The 20,228-nt window shown below is 40.4% G+C and overlaps 1 protein-coding gene across 2 annotated transcripts in view; it reads left to right on the forward strand.

Annotated features, from left to right (window-relative positions):
- The window catches only part of dock1 (dedicator of cytokinesis 1), a 160,369-nt gene extending 151,922 nt beyond the window's left edge, over window positions 1-8,447 (forward strand). The window contains exons 47-52 of one of the 2 annotated variants that reach the window (XM_041066538.1): window positions 2,223-2,360; window positions 3,535-3,677; window positions 4,231-4,429; window positions 5,556-5,736; window positions 6,289-6,440; window positions 7,536-8,447. In XM_041066538.1, the coding sequence (XP_040922472.1) occupies window positions 2,223-2,360; window positions 3,535-3,677; window positions 4,231-4,429; window positions 5,556-5,736; window positions 6,289-6,440; window positions 7,536-7,631 (909 nt within the window). In that variant the 3' untranslated portion in view covers window positions 7,632-8,447. The remainder of the gene's footprint in view (window positions 1-2,222; window positions 2,361-3,534; window positions 3,678-4,230; window positions 4,430-5,555; window positions 5,737-6,288; window positions 6,441-7,535) is intronic. The other variant, XM_041066539.1, reaches the window with a different exon arrangement.
- Window positions 8,448-20,228: the final 11,781 nt, after the last annotated feature.

Raw genomic sequence — 20,228 nt, forward strand, 5'->3', positions numbered from 1 at the left:
AACCTGCTGTCTCTGTTAGACTGCTGGAGAGAAATAAAAACTTTTTTTTTTTTTTTTTAAAGTTGTTATATGTAATTAAACCACAGAACATGTGTGTGTGTGTGTTTGAAGCCTTGAGCCTAGTGTCTTCCACAATGAGCTTATCTCCATGCAGCCACCAAGCAGAATTCTGTTGCCATGCCGCCACTCAGTCGCACTCAATCATCCTAAGGTCTATAAAAAGATGTGGGTATCCTGGGAGACGTGAATCTTGCCTCAGCTTTCACTCTCACTGTTTTTCTCCTCCTTTCTGTCTTTTTTGTCTCACAATACCTCGTCCTTCTGACTCCTCTCCCTCCCCTTTCTCTTACTCCTAGCCCTTTTCCACCCTCTGCCTTGCTTTCCTTGCCTTTACCGTTTTTTTTTCTTTTAGCCTCATCCTCTCTGCACCTCTCTCCTCCAAGCGGTCCCAGCGGTGATGATGAAGGTGCTCAATACCAGGGGAAATCCTCGCAGGGTGTCTATAGCCACCTCTCATTTATCTTTCTGTGCCAAAGCTTTCATTTTGTGGAGCACAGCACAGTAACTAACATTCAGTGAGTGAAATCCTGGATTTTAGGCTCTATGATACATGTTCACTATCTCTTTTCAAGCTGATGTGCTCACTCTGTGCCTCTCCTATCACCAGATGCTGTTTTTCACATGGCTGAGAACCTGAGACTAACTGATTTTTCCGATTCTAGTTCTGTGTTTCTGTGTTAGTAATTTTTTCTCCCTGTTAATAAGGCCCCCACATGTTGACGCTGTGTGTAAATAAAACATGTAGCATTTGGGATTATTACAAAAGGTTGCATCACAAAACTGAATTGGTGTTGTGTGCCAGCTGAGTGAAGTCAGCTCCTACTATAGTCTGCTGTGGAGGGCCAGTTTGCCCTCAGAGAAAAGGAAGAAAGGCGAGCAGGCTCTAGGGAATCAGAGGTTGGCACACACACATGCAGTCTTCTCTTTACTGGTCCACCTTTTCCAGATACTTCAAACATATCTTTGTACTCTGAGCAGATTCTTTGTTCCATTTGCTCAGGGCTTAGGTGAATTTGTTAGCCGTAAAAGCCACTGTACTTAAAATCAGTCACAAGATGCACTCTGCAATTCAGTGTTTCCTTGTTTTTCCAAACGTGCTAATGCACCACTTTTACTGGGACAGATTAATATAAATGTTTGAATTAAATCCCCTCTAATGTGCTTTATTTTTTTGTTTTTACTTATTCATAAGCATAAAAGCATAAGCTGTTTTCTCAGGTTTAACAGTATTTCCCACTTATAGCAGTGAGACAGTCAGGGAATATTTTTATAGTTGCCATGGGAAAGAAGAGGTCTACTACTAACACAGCTGACTCTAACATCTTTGCTGGTTTCTGGTGAGTTATTGTGCAATTCTTCAGCCAAAGACGGCTTGTAACACAGAAACACCAGGTTCTGGAAAAAAAAAAAAAAAACTTAACCTGTGATTTCAACCAGCAGAGAAAAAAAAATCACTCAAATTCTCACTCCCCAAGGGATGACACTTCCTCCTCTTGCCAGATTTAGTCAGCAGAGCTTGCTGACACTTACTGTGGCACTGGGGTTTTCTAATTACTAGTTTTCAGCAGTTTCAGTCTCTCCCTCGCATTCTCTCTCTCTCTCTCTCTCTCTCTCTCTCTCTCTCTCTCTGTCTCCTTCTCTCCTTCTACCTGAGCTGCCTCTGTTATGTGTTAAGATTTTGTTATTCAGCAGCTGCCTACAGTGTGAGAGGCAGCAGTGTGCTTGAAAGGGTGCATTGCGTCTTTATTTGCGTCAGAGGTGGAGAAGAAAACATCCATCACATGTAGTACATACCTATACATGTAGTCTTTGCTTTCTCATTGTCATGTGTAATATACCTGTGTTATGATGTGGTGGGTGGCGGTGGGTGAGGAGTGTCATGGCAACAGCCAACTGTAGGACATAGTCTACTTCCACCTGGACAAGGTTGCAGTGATATTCCCTCTTTGTGCACACAGACACACTTAAAGTGATGTACATTCACTGCTTGTGCTGAGTATGCACAACCAAGGGGCCAAAGGTCATGTGCATTAAATTGGATATATGTGATGGAACAGTATTGTTTTTCCTCTGATGAATGAAGAACCAGCATGTAGCTAACCTCCCATCTCTCCAGGGTATGTTGGATAAAGGTTTCTTACGCTGCTTTGTTGCTTCATCAGATCCCACACCTCGCTGAAGGGGTTCGTATCCACGGAGAGAAGGTCACGGAGGCTCTGAGGCCTTTCCACGACCGCTTGGAGGCCTGCTTCAAACAACTGCGGGAGAAGGTGGAGAAACAGTATGGGGTAAAGACCCTGGTAAGTGCCTTTTACCTGTTTGTGACTTTACTGTTACATTAAAAGTGATTCGAAGCTCAGTGCGGTCATTTTTAGCAGCCACTAATGTAGTTTCAGCCGTTTCGTTTTTTAATTCTTGTAGAAACTGCACTGCAGAAACAACAAAGCCACTTGATGTAGGTCGCTATGGCAAAACAGAAACATGGTACACAATGTAAAGGTAACAGGGAACGGAGAAAATAAAGATAAAATAAAATGTAAGCAACATGATTAACACACAAATTGATTAAACAGCATTTGATAGCATTTAAGAGCATTATACTGTATTTAGCTACAGATTAACCATTTTGAGTTTCCTGTGCACTTACAGTAAATTGCGAAAATTGCATTTAGAACGTGTGTCAGTGTGGTACGGTACTGCTGGGGACTACCTGCCATCTCTCTCCTCCGCTCCAGATTTAATTGTTGCTTGGCCAAGCTTTTTCTTCAATCTTGCCTGAGGAAAAGGGGCCCTCGCTCAATTTAAAGGGAGAGGGTGGTGACCTTTCAAACGAGAGAAAAGCCATCACTTTCCAGGGTGTGATAATAAGGTTATCCTATCAAATGTGTGATGGCCTCTTTCTTCGCTCGAAAAGACTCTTTAAATGCAGAGGGGTTCATTGTAAGAGCTACCATTACCAGATTTTTCTTCCAGCAGGTTCCAGCAGAAGTTAATAGTGTCACCGGAGTTCTTTTCATTCTCTTCCCCTAACTTTATGTTTGATTATGTTGCTGTTAATTCAGCTTCTGACTAGTTTCAGTTTTACTTCTAATATGTGTCTCTGTGGATCTTTAACAACACTAGTGTTGAACGTTAATAGATGCCAATGTCGGTCTCTCGGTCTTTCCAGAATTTTAGTCCAGACTGAAGTATTTCAACAATGACTAGACCCCTGACTTTCAGTCTAGCTGCTCAGTTTTGCTCTGACTTGGTTCTAATTTGCCTCTAACACACTAAGCAACAAGCTACATCTCTTCCTTTCTACAGTCAATAAATAAGGATAGCATATAAGAGGACATGCATAGTATTTTCTACTCTGTGCACATTACAAGTACATTAAAATTACATTGAAAATAAAAATGCAGAGATAACTTTAAAGCAGACAGTGACTTCTCTGTTTTCTCTTTCTGTTTTTCTTTTTTTCTGCGGTGTCAGCCGGCAGCAGACGAACGGCGGGGGCCTCGTCCACACTCCATGGTGCGCTCCTTCACCATGCCCTCCTCCCAGCGGCCACTGTCAGTGGCTTCAGTCACATCCATTTCCTCTGACAACTCCCCCTCCAGGCCTGGCTCAGATGGGTAACAACTGGTTCACAATACTTCAGGGCATAAAATACCCAACAGCCTCTCTGGATTTTGCTCATCCCATTTGAGTTTAAAAATAGTTTTTGGATTACTGTGTCTCCTTATTTTTTAAGAAGTCAGTCTCAGGCCTCATTTTTAACATTGTACAGAGATTTCTATTTTCCTCTCAAACCTAAGAGGATTTCTGAGGATTTCTATTTGAAAAATTAAGAGTGCTTTTTTTTTGTTGAGTTTATGAAGATTGTTTACCTGCCATATATTGGATAAATCTTCATCACATTCATTTAACTAGACTCCAGATTAAAAAAAAAAAAAAAAACACACATACAGTAGCGATGTATGTTTTTTTTGTGTAGTTTACCAGTGATGGAAGAAAACCTCAGCATCAACTCTGGCATGAGTCAGTATATTTTGTGAAATTCAAGGTCTATTAAAGGCTTGTTAAAATAAGTACAGACAGCGAACAGGCCAGTACAGTCCTGCATCACAAATCAGTAGACGACTGAAGAAGTTTGATTGGACCAATATTGTATTATCTTTTATTCAGTTTTGCCCTGGAGCCTCTCCTGCCAAAGAAGCTGCACACCAAGTCTCAGGACAAGCTGGACCGGGATGAGCCTGAGAGGGAGCGCAAAGAGAAAAAGAAGGAGAAGAGGAACAGTAAGCACCAGGAGATCTTTGATAAAGAGATGAAGACCACGGAGATCCAACTACAGCCCACTGAAGCCGTCATACTCTCAGAGACGGTATTTCGTTTGTTTGTTTTTTTTTTTCTTTTTTTACTCCTGCTCTGCTCAGTTTTCAATGAACTTTGTATCCCTATCAAGGTCTTAAGCTTGCTGGTGACAGCATCCAGGTTTTAAATTTCTTTGAGTGCTTCTTTGCATTAACGTCCATATTTGCCAAAAAAAAAAGTACATATATGTTTTCTTTTTGAGAATTCAAGTTTTATCTTCATTTCTTCTTTCTACCTTCTCATGTTTGTAGCAATCAGCTTCTCCCCTCGATTCTCTTTGCACTTTGCATATCTTTATCTTCCCCCTCTTCCTGCTATGCTCATGTCCCTCTTCACCCCGCTGTGTCCATTACAGCTGAGGTATGACTGTGTTCTTCATGCCCAGTGGGAATGTTCCCTGGCTAACAGCATTAAGATAAGAACAGGAATGGGATCCAGAGGGGGCCCCTGGCAGCGGTGGAGCCGTCTGGCTCGTGAGAGGAGTTTCCTGCCTCAGGGGTCAAGTGTAGAGCACCTAGGGATCTCTGGTGGTTACCAAGTAGTTGTAGGAAATAGTAGTTGCATTTGAAGGTGTTGTCTGGAAAAGAATTATTAATATAATTTTTCGCTTTCAGTACAAATTTCAGTTTTGTTTTTTAACATCCCAGAAAAAAACTGCATCCCTGAGTGAAGTGTGTTGTTATTTTCAGTGCCTCCCTTGTGACTGGCTGTTTGAGTCTGGCCAATTACAAAGTTGTTTGTTAATGTAGCCTACAGTGTGGGAAAGCCCTGTGGACATATCTTTTCATATTCAGATTCCAGATATGATGAAGCCGGGAGAACCCAGTCTTGCATGCAAACAATTATTTGTAACCACAAATAAGATATTGCAATCCAACAAACACATTCATCCAAATGGTTTCTCCTTGAGTCGAATTAATATGCGCATGGATACAGAGGAAACAGTCCCAAAGGAGTTGTGAGACTAAATTTCTCACTTAAATTATCTTTTATTGATCTTCTGTTGTAATTCATCATAGATTCAACTCATTTGCCACTTAGTAGTTTTTGTTCTCAGTTCTGTTTTATTGACTTGTGGTGTATGACTCACTCTCTGATAACATCTCCTTTGTTTTTCTTAATACATGATCACACAGATCAGCCCCCTGCGGCCTCAGAGACCAAGGAGTCAAGTTCTCAACCAGATGGGTGGAGACCGCCGCCTCTCTGTGTCCCCGGGGCCACCTTCTTCCTCCTCCAACTCCTCGTCCTCACCGGGACCTCCACCCATCACTCCCAGAAACAAACTCTCCTTTAGCACACTGCACGCTGTTTCCAGTATGAGCGATCTTTTACTGTTCTCTCATTCCCATTCACACGCAGTTAAGAGGTTGTATCATCTTTTTGACTGGAGCTTACGTCTGCAGGCCCTCTCTGCCTCACTCTGGCTGTGTTTTACCTCTTGCATCACTCATACCACATGCTGTGGTGCACATGATGATGCTCAGTTTGATCTCAAACATAGCACTACTGTATGTGTGATATTAGCTACACTTCTTTAAATGGCCATGCCAGTTATAACTGTCATCACTGCAGATTTGTCTCTTTCTCACTGTGCTGGCTGCTAACAGCGGGATCACACTGAAATAATTTAACTTCCATGTTCTTCTTTTGTAGCTCCTCAGTGATGTTCCCCTTCCACTGTGTGCAGAAACTTTGCTCTCTCAAAATTAAAATTTCTCACATTTTAATTCTTGAGAATTAGTCACAAAAACAGGGAATTGAGCAGAAATAAGCCATGTGATGCATTCTGGGTCCCAGACCTGCTGTTGAAGAAACACTAATGTGGTTTGATGATGAATACGAGCTGATGTGCCCGCTCTCGCACAGGTCTGGAGCTGAACGGGATGGGCTGCTCTGACAAGGGTGAAACCCCTCCCCCGCTGCCTGTGAAAGGCAGCACGGCTGATTACGGCAACCTGCTAGATAATCAAGACTTGACGAGTCCCTCAACGCCTCCACCACCCCCGCCACATCAAAGGGTAGGTGTTTTAATTAGGTCTGAGAGGAGCTCCTTAATGATGCATGGCACTCATAATGAAACAAGAGGCCACTACACGCAATTGACATTTGGGTCAACCTCCTCCGCTATCTCCTACCCCTGGACGTCCAGTGCTAATGTACGTGCATTCATGTCTTTGTGTGTGCATGCATGTTTTACACTCACGTTTGTGCTTGTGCTGCATTTGTATGTCATTTTTGTAATCTGTGTCACAGAAGAGTGTAGGCATCAGTCAGTTAACAGCAAGGGCCTACACCCGCCTGTCCATCCCGCTGTTATTTATACTCACCCCCCCCCAGCCGGCCCAGCGCTCAGACGTGATTGATTGGATGATTACTTTACCTCTCACATCCATCAGGAGCTCTCCCGCTGTTAATCAGCGGCTCGTCTCTCCACACTCACCGACGTCTACGCCAGCCATCCTCTCTCCTCGCCACTCCGTTAACTAATCTTATTTATCCACTGTCACGGCCCATGGACAGGTAGTAAAACGGAGCCTGGGTACACACAGTGTGGCAGCAGACTGACAGCAATGTAGTGAGAGCAGATGTTCTGAGACTGAGTGACAGCCGCTCTTCATTTACAGTTCTTGATGGAGGCGGAGGTGAGGTCACGGTCGAGCATTGCTCCTGTCTCTGTTGTGACCTCAGGAAGGCCATGACGTAGGTGGAGAGAGAAGCTCAAACATTTCTGTCTTTTTCTGTCTGGACTGAATAAGATTAGATTTCAGGTATCTCAGTATTTCAAGTTACTACAACACCACATAAATATAAAGGCCCTTTGCACAGTCATGCATACTGCAAGATATGATTGGCTGAGGTTCAGTGTTTAATCTGACTAATACGCAGTCTGACGATTTAAGGCATTGTGATTACCTAATCTGACACAGTGACCGTCTTAAACGACATAAATGTTGTGTAAGCTGATCCTGGCATTAGTTCTTGTATTAAAAGACCTGCCAATCATTTTGGGTGTGATAGCAGGTTTTAATCCTGTGTTTTGGATTTTAGGAAAGCCAAGTTGTCTTCACTTGAGAATATTAAGATTTCAAGGTTGCTATTTCGTCTATTTGCAGCCCATTCCTCCTCCTTTGCCCAGCAAGACCCCTCCTCCACCTCCTCCAAAGACCACCAGGAAACAGGCCTCCATCGATTCAGGAATTGTACAGTGAACAAAGACGCTGACAGCAGGACCAAACAACACACTGACAACACAACAAAAACACCATCAGCAGTAACCGCTCCCACCGAAAAGCGGTTGTTTTTACCCACACATTCCTCGCTCCCTGTCCCAGCTTGACAAGATGAATACCTCACTTGCAGCCCGCCCCCTCTTATCATCTTTTTTCATTTAAAAAAAAAATTTTTTTCTTTTGCCTTCAGTTTGACGATGATGCAGTCTGCAACGGGGAGCGTGTTGCACAGATGAGTAGTCACTGAATTTGTAGATGCTGTCTACGACCGACACCATGCCACTTCAAGACTTTATCATGACATGAGATTGTGCTCAGATAGATAAGCTTGGACCGACAGCTTTCCAATACTGACCCACTCTCAAGTATATGAGAGCACATAGCTAATCAAAGCATAATTCCTATCTCTTTTTATTCATATTCCCACTGTGTACAGAGGTTTGTATATATGATTTGATTTTATTTCAGGTTTTTTGTATGTGATTTGATCATGACTCTTTTTGTATTAACGTATCATTAGATTAAGCGGCATTTATATGAAACAAAAAAGGGCCTGTAGGTTTTGAATTGACAGGGACTTGACAGGGTTGGTATGTGAGAAACTTTCGTGGATTTTATTGGTTAAATTTTGGAGTGCACATACAACTAACTCCTATCGCATTATCATTGTTCAGACCTTGTCCTAGATTGCTGTAACCTTGGATTTCAATAATATTGACTGTTCCCAAATTCACTACTGACATGACTTCTGAATAAACTTTAAAATGTATGTATTTTTAAAAAAATATATATGTTTGCCTCATTATTTTGTCTAAAGCAGAAGATGCTGAAAATAGATGTGAGTGTTTGCACATGTCTGAAATCCAAAACAAACTGGCAATCTGCATGTGTTTCCTCACATCTACTGAACACTGAGTAATGACTCTCTCCGCCTGCTTGATTGACAGCCGTCACAGCAGCCACTTCATTACCAATGCACAGGCGTTTTATACCAGGACGCGTTAGATCACGGAATGACCTCTGTATAGGCTAATGCAATCTCATTTACATAATGTATCCGCTTACAAAGCGATCATTTTTCTTCAAAGCTGAAAGTGTGAATCTGGAATGTGGCCCATATTTAAAGAAGATGAGCCAACAAACCACAGGTGCCAGCTTTGTCCTGCTTCATGTAATCTTAAATTCTGCCCTTATTGAAACTGATGAAGGTCATACTGGTTTCTTAACATTGCTGGAGCGTAACAACACGTGCGAATACGTCAGTCGTTTTTTTTATGGTTTTGTTTAATTTTGTTGCTTGGAAACTATAGATTGGCTGTCATGAGACTCTAAGACACACAGGCTGACAAGTTTTTTTTTTCTCAGCTTTCTGTGCTTGATGGCTTTAATGTATTTTCACTCCAAATTAATGATTGGAGTTTGAACCATTAAGTCAGTGTATAATTATCAGTTGTGCAGCAGCTTTAAACTGAATTACTCTTTAATTAGTTTTGTAATATGTGCATTACTTTTGGGTGTCGGTGGAATAACTTGACTAATAAAGTTTAGTGACAGTAATCATTTTGGCATAGACAGTGCTTGAGGCACACAGCGTTTAGGAAATAGAGTCTTTAATCATAATAATAAAATATGTTGAGGTGTGGCGATACTTCAAACAATCAGTATAATCACTTTTACTAATTGGAGGGAAATCATGGCTACATTAATCCCTCACATATTAAGGCAGCATTTACTATGTATTTCATTTGATCTTGTAGTTTTATGATCAGCAGTTCAACAGATATATTTTTTTTTCCCAGTTTCCAGCTGCTTTAAAATTGTGCTTCCATAATTTAATTGTAACCAGTACAATTGGTAAATGTATTTACAGGCCGTGTTGTCTGTGCCATAAAACCAGCTTGTGGGACCTTTTTGAAGTGTTTGCCCCAGGTGGCTCATACTCCTCTGCTCTCCCATTCTGCTGACACTTTGTGAGTGGGTGTCCGCCTGAGGAGAAACACTCAAACTGTAGCATCTGCTGTTTCAGGGTGTCTTTTTTTTTTTTTTTTTCAAACATCTCTAGAAAGTTGGGTTTACAAAGCTCTCTTGTCCTAATTAGAAACACTGAATGACACCTTTTCCATTCATGTTTTATGTGGGAAAAGTAGTCAAAAGAGACCACTTGTAATACTGTAGCTCACTGGTTGTAGTACGCTGGTAGCTCACCCTCTGTCAGATGACAAAATTTAATCCTTTTTTTTTTTTTTTTTTAATTGTTCAACAAATGGAAAAAAAGTAAACACTTTACTTTTGTGTATAATACTCTGCAGAACCAGTGTTCTCATGGTCTGCAGTCTATTTCATTTCCTTTCATCCTTCCTGTACCGCTCCCTCTTTCCTCATATGTGATAGTCAAACAGTAAAATCCATTTAATCCTGGAGAGAACCAATCATTGCTGTGTACGTTACCAGTGCTGAACACAAGGTACAGTATGTGCAGTTCAGGACCTTCATTTGACCATGTACTATCTGTCAAGATGATAAATTGCTCGCCAAACACAGAAAGAAATGGAGTAAGTAATATTCAATAAAAATGCAAGTTTTACGATCATACCAATGATATTTTCTCTCATGGTTTTTCCTCTTTTCTCCTTTTTTTCCCCCAGTTCCTCTCAAAGTTTGACTACCTGACTCTCTCTAGGGACCATTACCCTTCCTACAGTGCAGTGCAGTGCCGTACTCTATAGCTTGCAATAATAAGAACACAGTGGTGTTCATTAAAGCCTTTGCTCAGTGATAATGTACGTTCAACCCACCACATGGTAATGTGGTGGGTTGTTGGAATTTATGTTTTCAGCTGTTTCCATGTGAAAAGCGAAGCCAGCCACATGAAAAAAATGAATGACCATTAATGGCCAGTAACTTAACAACCATCCCTAATTACCAATCAATGGCTACAAGACAAAATACTAGGATGTTAGCCACTGAACTGCTTAACAAGTATATAATAGGCAGGTTTATATACTCATGATTTAAAGTGTGTATTTCATATATTCAGTACCTATAAAGAATATAGTTCTTCACTGATTTAATGAATGAGACAAATTTCAAAATATAACAAATCTTTACAAACTGATCAGAAATATCTCAAACAGAAATCAGGAACATATATACAACCCAAAATAGCTGATAGGGAAAAAAAACACAGGTGTTAATGAAAACATTAAGGAGTGCCAGCGTGTGTAATGCCTGGACCCCGAAACCAAAGCAGCTAAATGGAATTCAGCCATCATTAATTTCATTATTTACACTGTGCTTTTCTTTTCTGTGACGTGTCAAAATGTCTTTTGTGAAAAAGGTCTAATGTGTTAGTCACCCCTCTTTACTCTGACACACCTGCACTCATCACGGGTGCAGCCTGTCATTTTTAGAAGTTGCATAATTAGTTGAATGGAAATCACCTGCGTGTAATTAAGGTGTGGCAAGTAGTTTTAGGTTAAATGCACTTGAATCTGCCATGTCCAGGGGCTGCTTTAGTCAACATCCAGGCACAAACTGCATCATGAAAACAAAGTAACAAACAAATCTGCGACAAGGTTACTGAATAGTACTAATCAGAGGAGGAAAGGTACAAGAAAATTTCCAAGGCACTGAATTTCAGTCATAATACACAATGCACGGTCAATAGTGGGGGAAAAAATGGCACTGCTGTAAATCTGCCTGGAACAGGCTTGTTGATGCTCTAAAGGAGCTACAAGGATCTATGGCTAAGGAGGAACACACCGCATACAGCAAATGTTGCCCCTGTGATTCACCAAGAGCAGCTTCATGGAACAGTAGCAAAGAAAGAGGCTTAGAAAAAAGAAAAAGTGGGAAAAAAAAAGGCTGACATGACATGACACACTGTGATGCTGTGATGTTCCTCTGCAGCCTGGAAGATTTGCGAAGATACAGGGATCATAAATGCGGCAAAATGCATAGACGTTTTAGAGGCAAGCCGAGTGTGATTTGGAAGATTCATTGTACAGCAAGAGAACAACCTCAAACATAAAGCCAAAGCTACACAGGAATGGCTTTCTTAACAAAAAATGCACATGTTGTCCTGGAATTGCCTAATTCACACCTCAATCCAATATATTTGAGGCAATAATAAACTTTATGGTAAACTTCACTTACGTAGCTCTTTTCAGTAAAGCAGTTAAGCACTAAGGCAGGGACAAACAGAAAAATATGCAGAAACAGGCTAAAACAATAAAATTACTTTTTAAAAATGCCAAGGTACAACACAGTTGAAAATTGCTTATTATTCATAGTTTTGGTGTAACTTAACAGAGTTTGACCAATTTTGCAAAGAATAAAATGGGAGAAAAATGCACTGCTCATATGTACAAAGCTGATACAGTTCTGTCTTCATAGACCCAAGGCTGCAATTGCTGCCAGAAGGTACCTCTGCAAAGTACTGACTTTAGGGGGTGAACATTTATGGCATCAGTTACTTGGTTATTTATATTTGTACTTTATTTAATTTAATTACTAATTTAAATCAGTTTTCCAACTTTGTTTTCACCCTGGCATTTGTTAGGGTGAAGAGGACCAAAGCTTTATTTCATCCACAGTTCTTTAAAGTTGTGAAACAATAAAACTCTAATAAGTCCAAGGGGGGTCCAGTAGGTTTTTCTTTTTAAAAAAAAAAATACATAGTTACTGTAACCTGCTTATTGCTTTGCTATGATAAGTTCTCTCCAAACTATGAGATGGGAATAAAAAGTTTCATCAGTGGCATAATTCACTTATCAAGAATACCCAGTGCACACTCAATATCTAGACTTGCAATTGAAAAGGGATAAAGGGTGAAGCATTTCAGCAGTGGTAATATTACATGGTTAACTGGCAGCTATTTCAATAGGCTCTCAGTGATTTGTGCTCAGGCATTATGCTTCACCCTCTCTCTCCTCAAAGCATAGGGAAATGCATCGCTTAATTGAGAGAATTTCCTGGGGCTTTGTGGGGGGGGGGACGCTGTGAGCTGGCTCTTTCTCTCCAGGAGAAATGTATTTACAACGCACTCTATCCCCAGCTCATTTGTCATTTCAGCCTGGAATAATGTGTATATTTTCCTTCGCTCTTGACACACTTTCATTTGCTAGGAGGCCGCAAATGTGCATGCTCCTCTTTAAATGTCTCCTTGGCATAATGAAAGAGGACAATATTTCCATAAATCAGCAGTCGTGCATATATCCAGTCACAACTGTCCATGGGGTTTTCATGGCTTTTTTCCAAATGGATACTTGCTTCAAGCACACAATATTGGACATGGTTAGCGGTTGCTATTATACTGTTAATATGGCCGACACTCAGTGAATACATAATGTTTAGGGAGTTAAGTTAGCTGTCCTAATGTACAGATTAGTTTTTGTTTTACTAGGGCTATTCTCTGTCATTTAATTGTCAGAATTATATAACTACGGCTAATAAAAGTTAGGTTGTAGGAATGTTATTTAGTATGAATTAATCTTCAAAATGGCAGGAAACATTCAGAGAGAAGGCCAAAAATCTACAGCCACGCTGGCAGCTCTCTGCAAGTATTCAGCCATTACCTGAAGCAAAGTCTGTTCCAAATTTCATGGCAATCCATCCAATCCACTCAAAACCACAACCAGCTGGTGGCGCTAGTGGAAAAGTCAGGGGATGACCAGAACCAACAAGATTCAATCTCTGGGGACCATGAATTCAAAAATTTGATGATAGCTCATCTGATAGTAGTTAATATATTTTAGTCTTGACCAAAGTGGTGCAATGACTGAGCAACACTGCCATCCATAGAACCATGTCACTAGCATGGCTAAAAATATTATGATGGATAAAAGTCTGGTATGGTGGAAATGTAGAACTTTCTGCTGTTACTTACCATGTAAATATGATTTCCTGCTTTCCAATCCAGCCAAAAAACCTTTAATATATGCCACCCCCTCACTTACTCTTTGTATCGACTGATGCCATTTACAGTTAACTATCTAATAAAGAAGAAAATGCCATAAAATTCATCTTAAAAGTAGCATGGTCATTGCCATTCTAAATGTCAACCTGAATGGAAATGAAAGAGATTTGCATTTATATCACATCACTAAATGTACAGCCCGTTGTAGCTCCTTGTAAACAAACATGCAGCTTCACCAGCAGTCAATAGATGTCAACATGACAGTGGATTGTGGTGTGTAGCTGTCACAGATAGTGTCACGCAGGAACCATAAGGCCCTTTTCTATCACAGCAGAGTTGTCACTGAGTGGTTCAGTAAATCGACTGAATGAGTTGTGTTCAATGACAGAGCAAATATCACTTGTGTGGAGAGAACAAGGCTGGTGTTATTTTATTCTTCTGTAAGAGGATCTGCATTGCTCTCCAGAAATGTGAAACTAAACATTGTCATTCAGTCAATTCAACAAATCGCCTCAATACCAGTCCCTGCTGTTTACTGAAAATTCATTATTTCATTTCTTTGTAAACACAATAGATGCTGAATCATTGAGAATGTGATTCATAATCATTTTTGTGTCAGTTCCTTTGAAGCAATTTCATAAAACACCACTGCATTCAGAAATATATACTCATGAGCACAACGCAAACTGATATAGTAAGATCTCAAAATAAAAAAAAATCTCGATTAAAAAATTTGGACTCAGGGCCCCTCTACATGACCAGGGCCACAAGGTTAATAACTGTTCTAATGAAGAACCGATCTTAGCTGATGTTGTACTTCAGTGGTGCAAATTCATTAACAAATTTACAACAAATCGAATTAAGTCAGTTGATATGGTAGCTGCCCACGTTACCAGTAAAATTTTGTGGCATGACCATGAGCTCTAGGAAATTTTTATGGGTGTTTTTCACTACTTTCCAGTGTCTTATAGACGAAACGATTGATAAATTGAGAAAATAATCAGCAGCCCTGGTTGCAGCCCTGCTCTAAACGGGCTGCAGTAATTAATGATGCAAACTGATTTGGAGTAACTGTTAATGAAGTTTCAAATGTCTTTACACTGTTCAAGTGTGGCATTTTGCTGATAGCAAACTGTCCTTTGAGCATGTTTCTAATCTGTGGGCAGACTTTATTGTAAACACCTGCATTGGTAGCTGTGAGCCAAGCCTTTGATTGAACGCTTTAATGCTGTTTTTCTGTACAGCCTCCAACTTTACACACTCCAGACAGACACTCCATCACTCTCTTATCAAGAGCGACTGTCACAAGCGGCTCTTAAGTACAGAGACCAGTCGACATGGGACTATAAAGCACAGGAGAGTTGTTGGCATTTTAAATCTGAGCCTGTTACTGTGTGCTGTTATTTTGTGCTATATTCAGCACTAAATACAAAATGTACATTCTGTACACAGACCCATTTTCTTGGTTTGAGAGGGAGAGCCAAGTGGTGGTGATCTATATTAGCTGAGGCTATTATAAAGCACTGGGTTTTCCCAGGCAGTCGGTGAGACGTGTTGCTAGGAAACATACCTAGAGATCGGGGGTGGAGAACTGGTTTGATGAAGAAGCAGAGTTCCCTGCTAGTTTCAGCTTCACATGGAAATAACTAAAAAGTGCCATAGGCATACTGTCCTGATAGTAGCATATTGATTTGAAGCAGTTGATTAAATCTTTATTATTTGATCTTTTGATCTCATCTCCATATTTTTGAGCTCCTTCGGAAGTACTTCTTGTGCAAGTGTGAAGTAGATGGATATTTTACATTGACTTCTGCTAATATGATGATAGTTTTATAACCAAGACTCTTCTGAGAGCTAGGGACCGTTTTCATTACAATTCTGACTGTTAAATGGCAAAGTGTGATTAATTATTATACACACCAGTGCTTACATCTGACATTAGAATTCACTGGCATCATGTTGACCTTTTCAAAGCATAATATGTTTGTTCTAATTGTAATGTTATACATAATTCTAAAGCAAGCAAGTTAAACTATGAACATGATAAGTATTGGAGATCTGTAAAGGTTGTAAAGAGAAAGCTTCTGTGCGTTCAGACAGTTAACTTCCAGACAGTGGAACATTTTTCATCACTTTCACTCTAAATTCTGAAGCCTCTCTATTTCTTAAATTCTGTGTGATTAAAATCAATACACTGATCAGATTCTGGATTTTGATATATTTTGCCTCCAAGAAAACTGCACAGCCTGGTTGATAGATGGTTGATTCAAGCTGATGGTATCATGTCTAAAGCAATGCTGCCCTCATCTGGGTGGTGTTGTTAGTGCAACCTGGTTGCCACATCGCACTGCCAAGATGAGTAATTACCAAAGTGGTATAAACCTTTGGCTTGTGTATATATAATTTTAAGGTCACGTTAATAGTCTTGACACCACCAGCACCCTACTACATCAATTCATGTCCACAGTGTCTTTGCACCCGCGAATTCAAGCAGCAGTTATTTAATGGGTGATGGAATTTTACAGTTGCAATATCTCTGCTTAAGAAATCTCATTTCATGATTCACCCCTCAGCCAAGTTTCTGTATTTAAAGACCACACTAGGAAACAGAGGGGAGAGGGTAGAGTATATTTAACCTCTCTGCAGCTGATAGCGAGCCCAGCACAGTGTGATTTTGGCTGTAACAGGCCTGTAACATCTGATCTCTCCAAGGATGTAATCAGGAGCAGAAGTGTAAATCTGCCCAGCAGAGGAGAGAATTAAGCTAATGCAACTAGCAGCAGTGAAGCAGAAGGCCCAGCTAGTTGTATTTCTCCCTTGGTCAGCGTGCTGTCTTCAGGGCTGCCTCTTTAGCTCTTGGAGACAGACTGTCAGGGCCAAACAGTAATTGGTCAGCGGGGACCGCACAGAGAGAAACATCTAATTACTAAGAAACAGATTTTCCCCCTTGAGCCTCGCAGGTAGTCGAATACCACAGGATATTTATGTGCTAACAATATTTGGGATTTGAATTGAGGCTACTGACCCAAAAGTGTCTTCAAAGCAAACTTAAAGTCCCCCTCCACTCAAAAATATGTTGTGCTTTTTTTTCTGCTTTACCTGGATGTTTGGACTCCACTATGCAGAATGATATATGAGCAGGGTTTGAACAGAAAACTCTTTTCACATTCATCTGCTGAAGGGGAAAATTTTCTCTGTTACTTGTTTAGCGCTTGATATTGTTATCGTTTCAAACTGAGTTCTTTATACAGAGGTCTTGCATTATGCAACAGCTAAATGTGGATTTAAAATGCTATACGTTATTTTCTTTCATCCATATAAGCTGTCAAAATGATACATTGGGCAGGAGATCGTTCTTAAAAATACCCATTATTCACCCCTTTAAATTCTTGAAGTGGGTTTAGAAAAAGTGTAAAGCTCAACTAGAGATTCTATCAGTGTCTCTTGCCATGGATATGTCTTTGCCATCTCCAAGAGTAAAGACCACTGAGTGTAAAAATGAGGGATGCTCCAAGGCCAGACAGTTACAATGCCTGCCAAGTTCCAGATCACTTCACTTCACTTAAAAGTGTCTTTAATCTCCCGTAGACGGCTAGAGCTGCTGAGGAATTAACATTGTGCAAGACCAGCCTTTATTTTCTCATGTCACTCTGCATCCAGGCGGTACATTAATTAACCATGTGGTCTGTTTCACTGTGTTGCTCCACTAGAGGGAGACTCTGAGAAGGACAGGCCTCTGGCTACACAAAGGGATAATTTTGTTTACACAGTCAAAATTAATGACTTTATCTGGGCCTTTCATGATTTTATTGGCCTTAAATGCATCTAATAGTCTGGTAATTACTTTGAAGCAATAAACAGTTAGCGGACGTCTAACTCATACAGCTAAAGCCAAGGCTGTTTGCAGAAAACAAGCCTTATTAACCTAGAGGGTCTTTGTTGATTCCAGCGGGTGTTCAACTGTAATCCCAGCAGTAAAATGTGCTGATACACACTGAATGGAGAAGTAGCAGTGTGGGTGATTCCTCTATCACCTGCAGCAGTGTTTTTTTTCTGCTGTCAGCCTGAACGGGCCTGCGGTGGCTCTGTCCTGCCTCTCTGACCTCGCCGTGATTGACTTGATCTCCCAAAGAAAAGCTCCCATGACCTCAAAAAGCTTGAGGAAACAGGGGATGAAGACAGACATGGCAGAGTAACAATAGACACCCCTCCTCCCACACACAGTCAGCATGTTTGAATTATTGCTTTACAATGACACGGGGGGCTTGAGGTTGCCAAGCTGAGCCACATTTGACATGTCTGAACTTAATCTGAGAGAAAAATAGATAGAAAAATTGTGATTATTGGCTGCATCAGCACAACAATAATCTTGATTTCTGACATCTGCCTATTTTTTCTATGAAGTATATATATATATATATATATATATATATATATATATATATATATATATATATATATATATATATATATATATATATATATATAGGGCTTATATATACATAAGCCCTATATATATAGTATATAGTAACACACACCAGCAACACAAAACTTCTCCTAAGTTTTCTAAATATTAAAGTGGCTGAGGGAGGATCATTGTGGTGTTTGCTTGAATTGTTTCAGATTCAGATGTCCAGTCAACAGTCAGCAGTAATTAGCTGTACTGGGTGTTAGACACCTAACAGGTTGTGTTGTTTTCATCTGGGGGTTAAATGCCAGTCCCCTCCCATGGAGTCCACTGCTTGCCACTGCTGTACAAGCCTGTGGTCGGGACAACACCTTGGAGCCAAACAATTACATCAAGGTCATGGAGAGAAGGAATGTACTGCCGATTAGTGCGGGAGTCCGGCAGCTACCTGCAGAGCCCCCTCTTCACGGGGATGACAGCAGACCTGAACGCGGAGGCGACTTATGATTTCAAACTCTACGTGTTGGATTCGCTTGTAAATGTAAACCTCGGTTGTGCATGTGAGTCCTAATCACAGCACAGAACCAGTTTTGGGGCCTATTAACGTGCGTCCTTATAACAGCAGCACATTTCAAAATGATGATCACGTGGAGCAGGTCACCGTCATACTGTAATAAGTTCCAGACCTGTTATAATAACATAATATCATAATAATCGCTATTCAAATCCCCAGAAAACGAAGTCTCTGTATGAGTCCGCAGTGGTTTTGTTGTGTGGTTTTATGTGTTTATTAGTTCAATTAGAAAGATCTTTCACCAAACTTTACAGGGCGTCTGAAGTATCGGTGGGTTATCATCGTCTTTCCCACTTTCCTCTCTCTCGAAACTCAGACCATTTACCTGAGTTCGACTCCAGAAACCACCAGGATCTGCTACGTCCCTCTGACCAAATAAATAAAATAAATTTAAAATAGTGCAAGTCTGTTGGAGCAGATTATCTTTTTAAGTTTTAAATTCCCTTGGCAGCTCCCTATTCTGAATGAAATATGGACAGATTGGCCTGGTGTTTATTCCAGTTTTTACCAGTTTGATCAGCAGCTGAAGATCCCAATTTAAAGTGTCTCCACTGTTTCTTCGCCTCATTCTAACCTCACAACATTTTACCGGTTTACTTCCAATTTCAGTTATTAAAATCACATTTGACTAAATAGTTCAAAAGTTGAAGAAGGAGAAAACCTGTTGGTTCTGAATTGTTGTTTAAAGTAAAATCCACAAAGGTTCATGTAAAATAAGGACATAATTATATTTTGGGCCGTTTTTGATTTTGCAGGGCACATGCAGTAATCTGTAACAGGTTTTCCTCGGGAGCCTGCTGGAGGTATTTTTTTCCACGAGTCACTTGTTGACACTAAACTTGCGGCACTTGTGAAGTGTTTATTGCAAACGAATTTTTTCTAAGAGAAGGTGGCTCTTTACAAACACACGCGAGTCTTCGTTGTTTGGGTTTGACACTGCCCCGCAGAAAGTTCAGCAAGTTCAGACACGGCGACAATCAGTGCTCAACAACACGTGAACTATAATTAATTCTATTTTTATCAAGCTTGTCACAGCACTTATTTATTGCTCATCGGTTAAGACATGGAGTCTAAATTTGATTGTGATTTGCATTTAAAAAATAAACAATCGCTGTTCATTCGTGGAAACTCTGTTATAATTAGAGTTAAAACTGGACCTTGAAGTTTCGATCACTGTATCTCAAAAACAGGGAACAGAGGCTGAGCAGAAATAACCCGAAATATATTTAGAAACTCTATGGAATCAGGACAGTTTTTCATTTTGGTGACCTCCAATAATTTATCCATTTTATTAAATCAAATATCTCATAGCTCCACTTTGTACTTCATGTGCGTCTTTGGTCCTTATATTCGGTATTGTTTAAAAGACAACTGTCACATATCGCTGAATATAATGACTTTACCATAGTCAAGATAAACTCCGGTGCGTAATTACGCACGAGTAATGTTGTAAACCACTAATGTTCCTTAATGTGAATATGCCTGAAAAATAACATGACGCTCGGCATTGCAGTTAAAAGCAGTATCGATGCTCATTGATAGGGAGATTGGTCAATACAAGTGGGCTGTTGCAGGACAGAAAAGAGAGGTGTGACCATCCCAAAACTTTTCTTCAATGGGCTACCTGTAGAGGCTCCGGGCGCAGCGCATAAATACTCCTCCCTCTGAGGATGAGCT

Source organism: Toxotes jaculatrix, chromosome 21 (genome assembly GCF_017976425.1).
Source record: "Toxotes jaculatrix isolate fToxJac2 chromosome 21, fToxJac2.pri, whole genome shotgun sequence".
Lineage (NCBI taxonomy): Eukaryota > Metazoa > Chordata > Actinopteri > Toxotidae > Toxotes > Toxotes jaculatrix.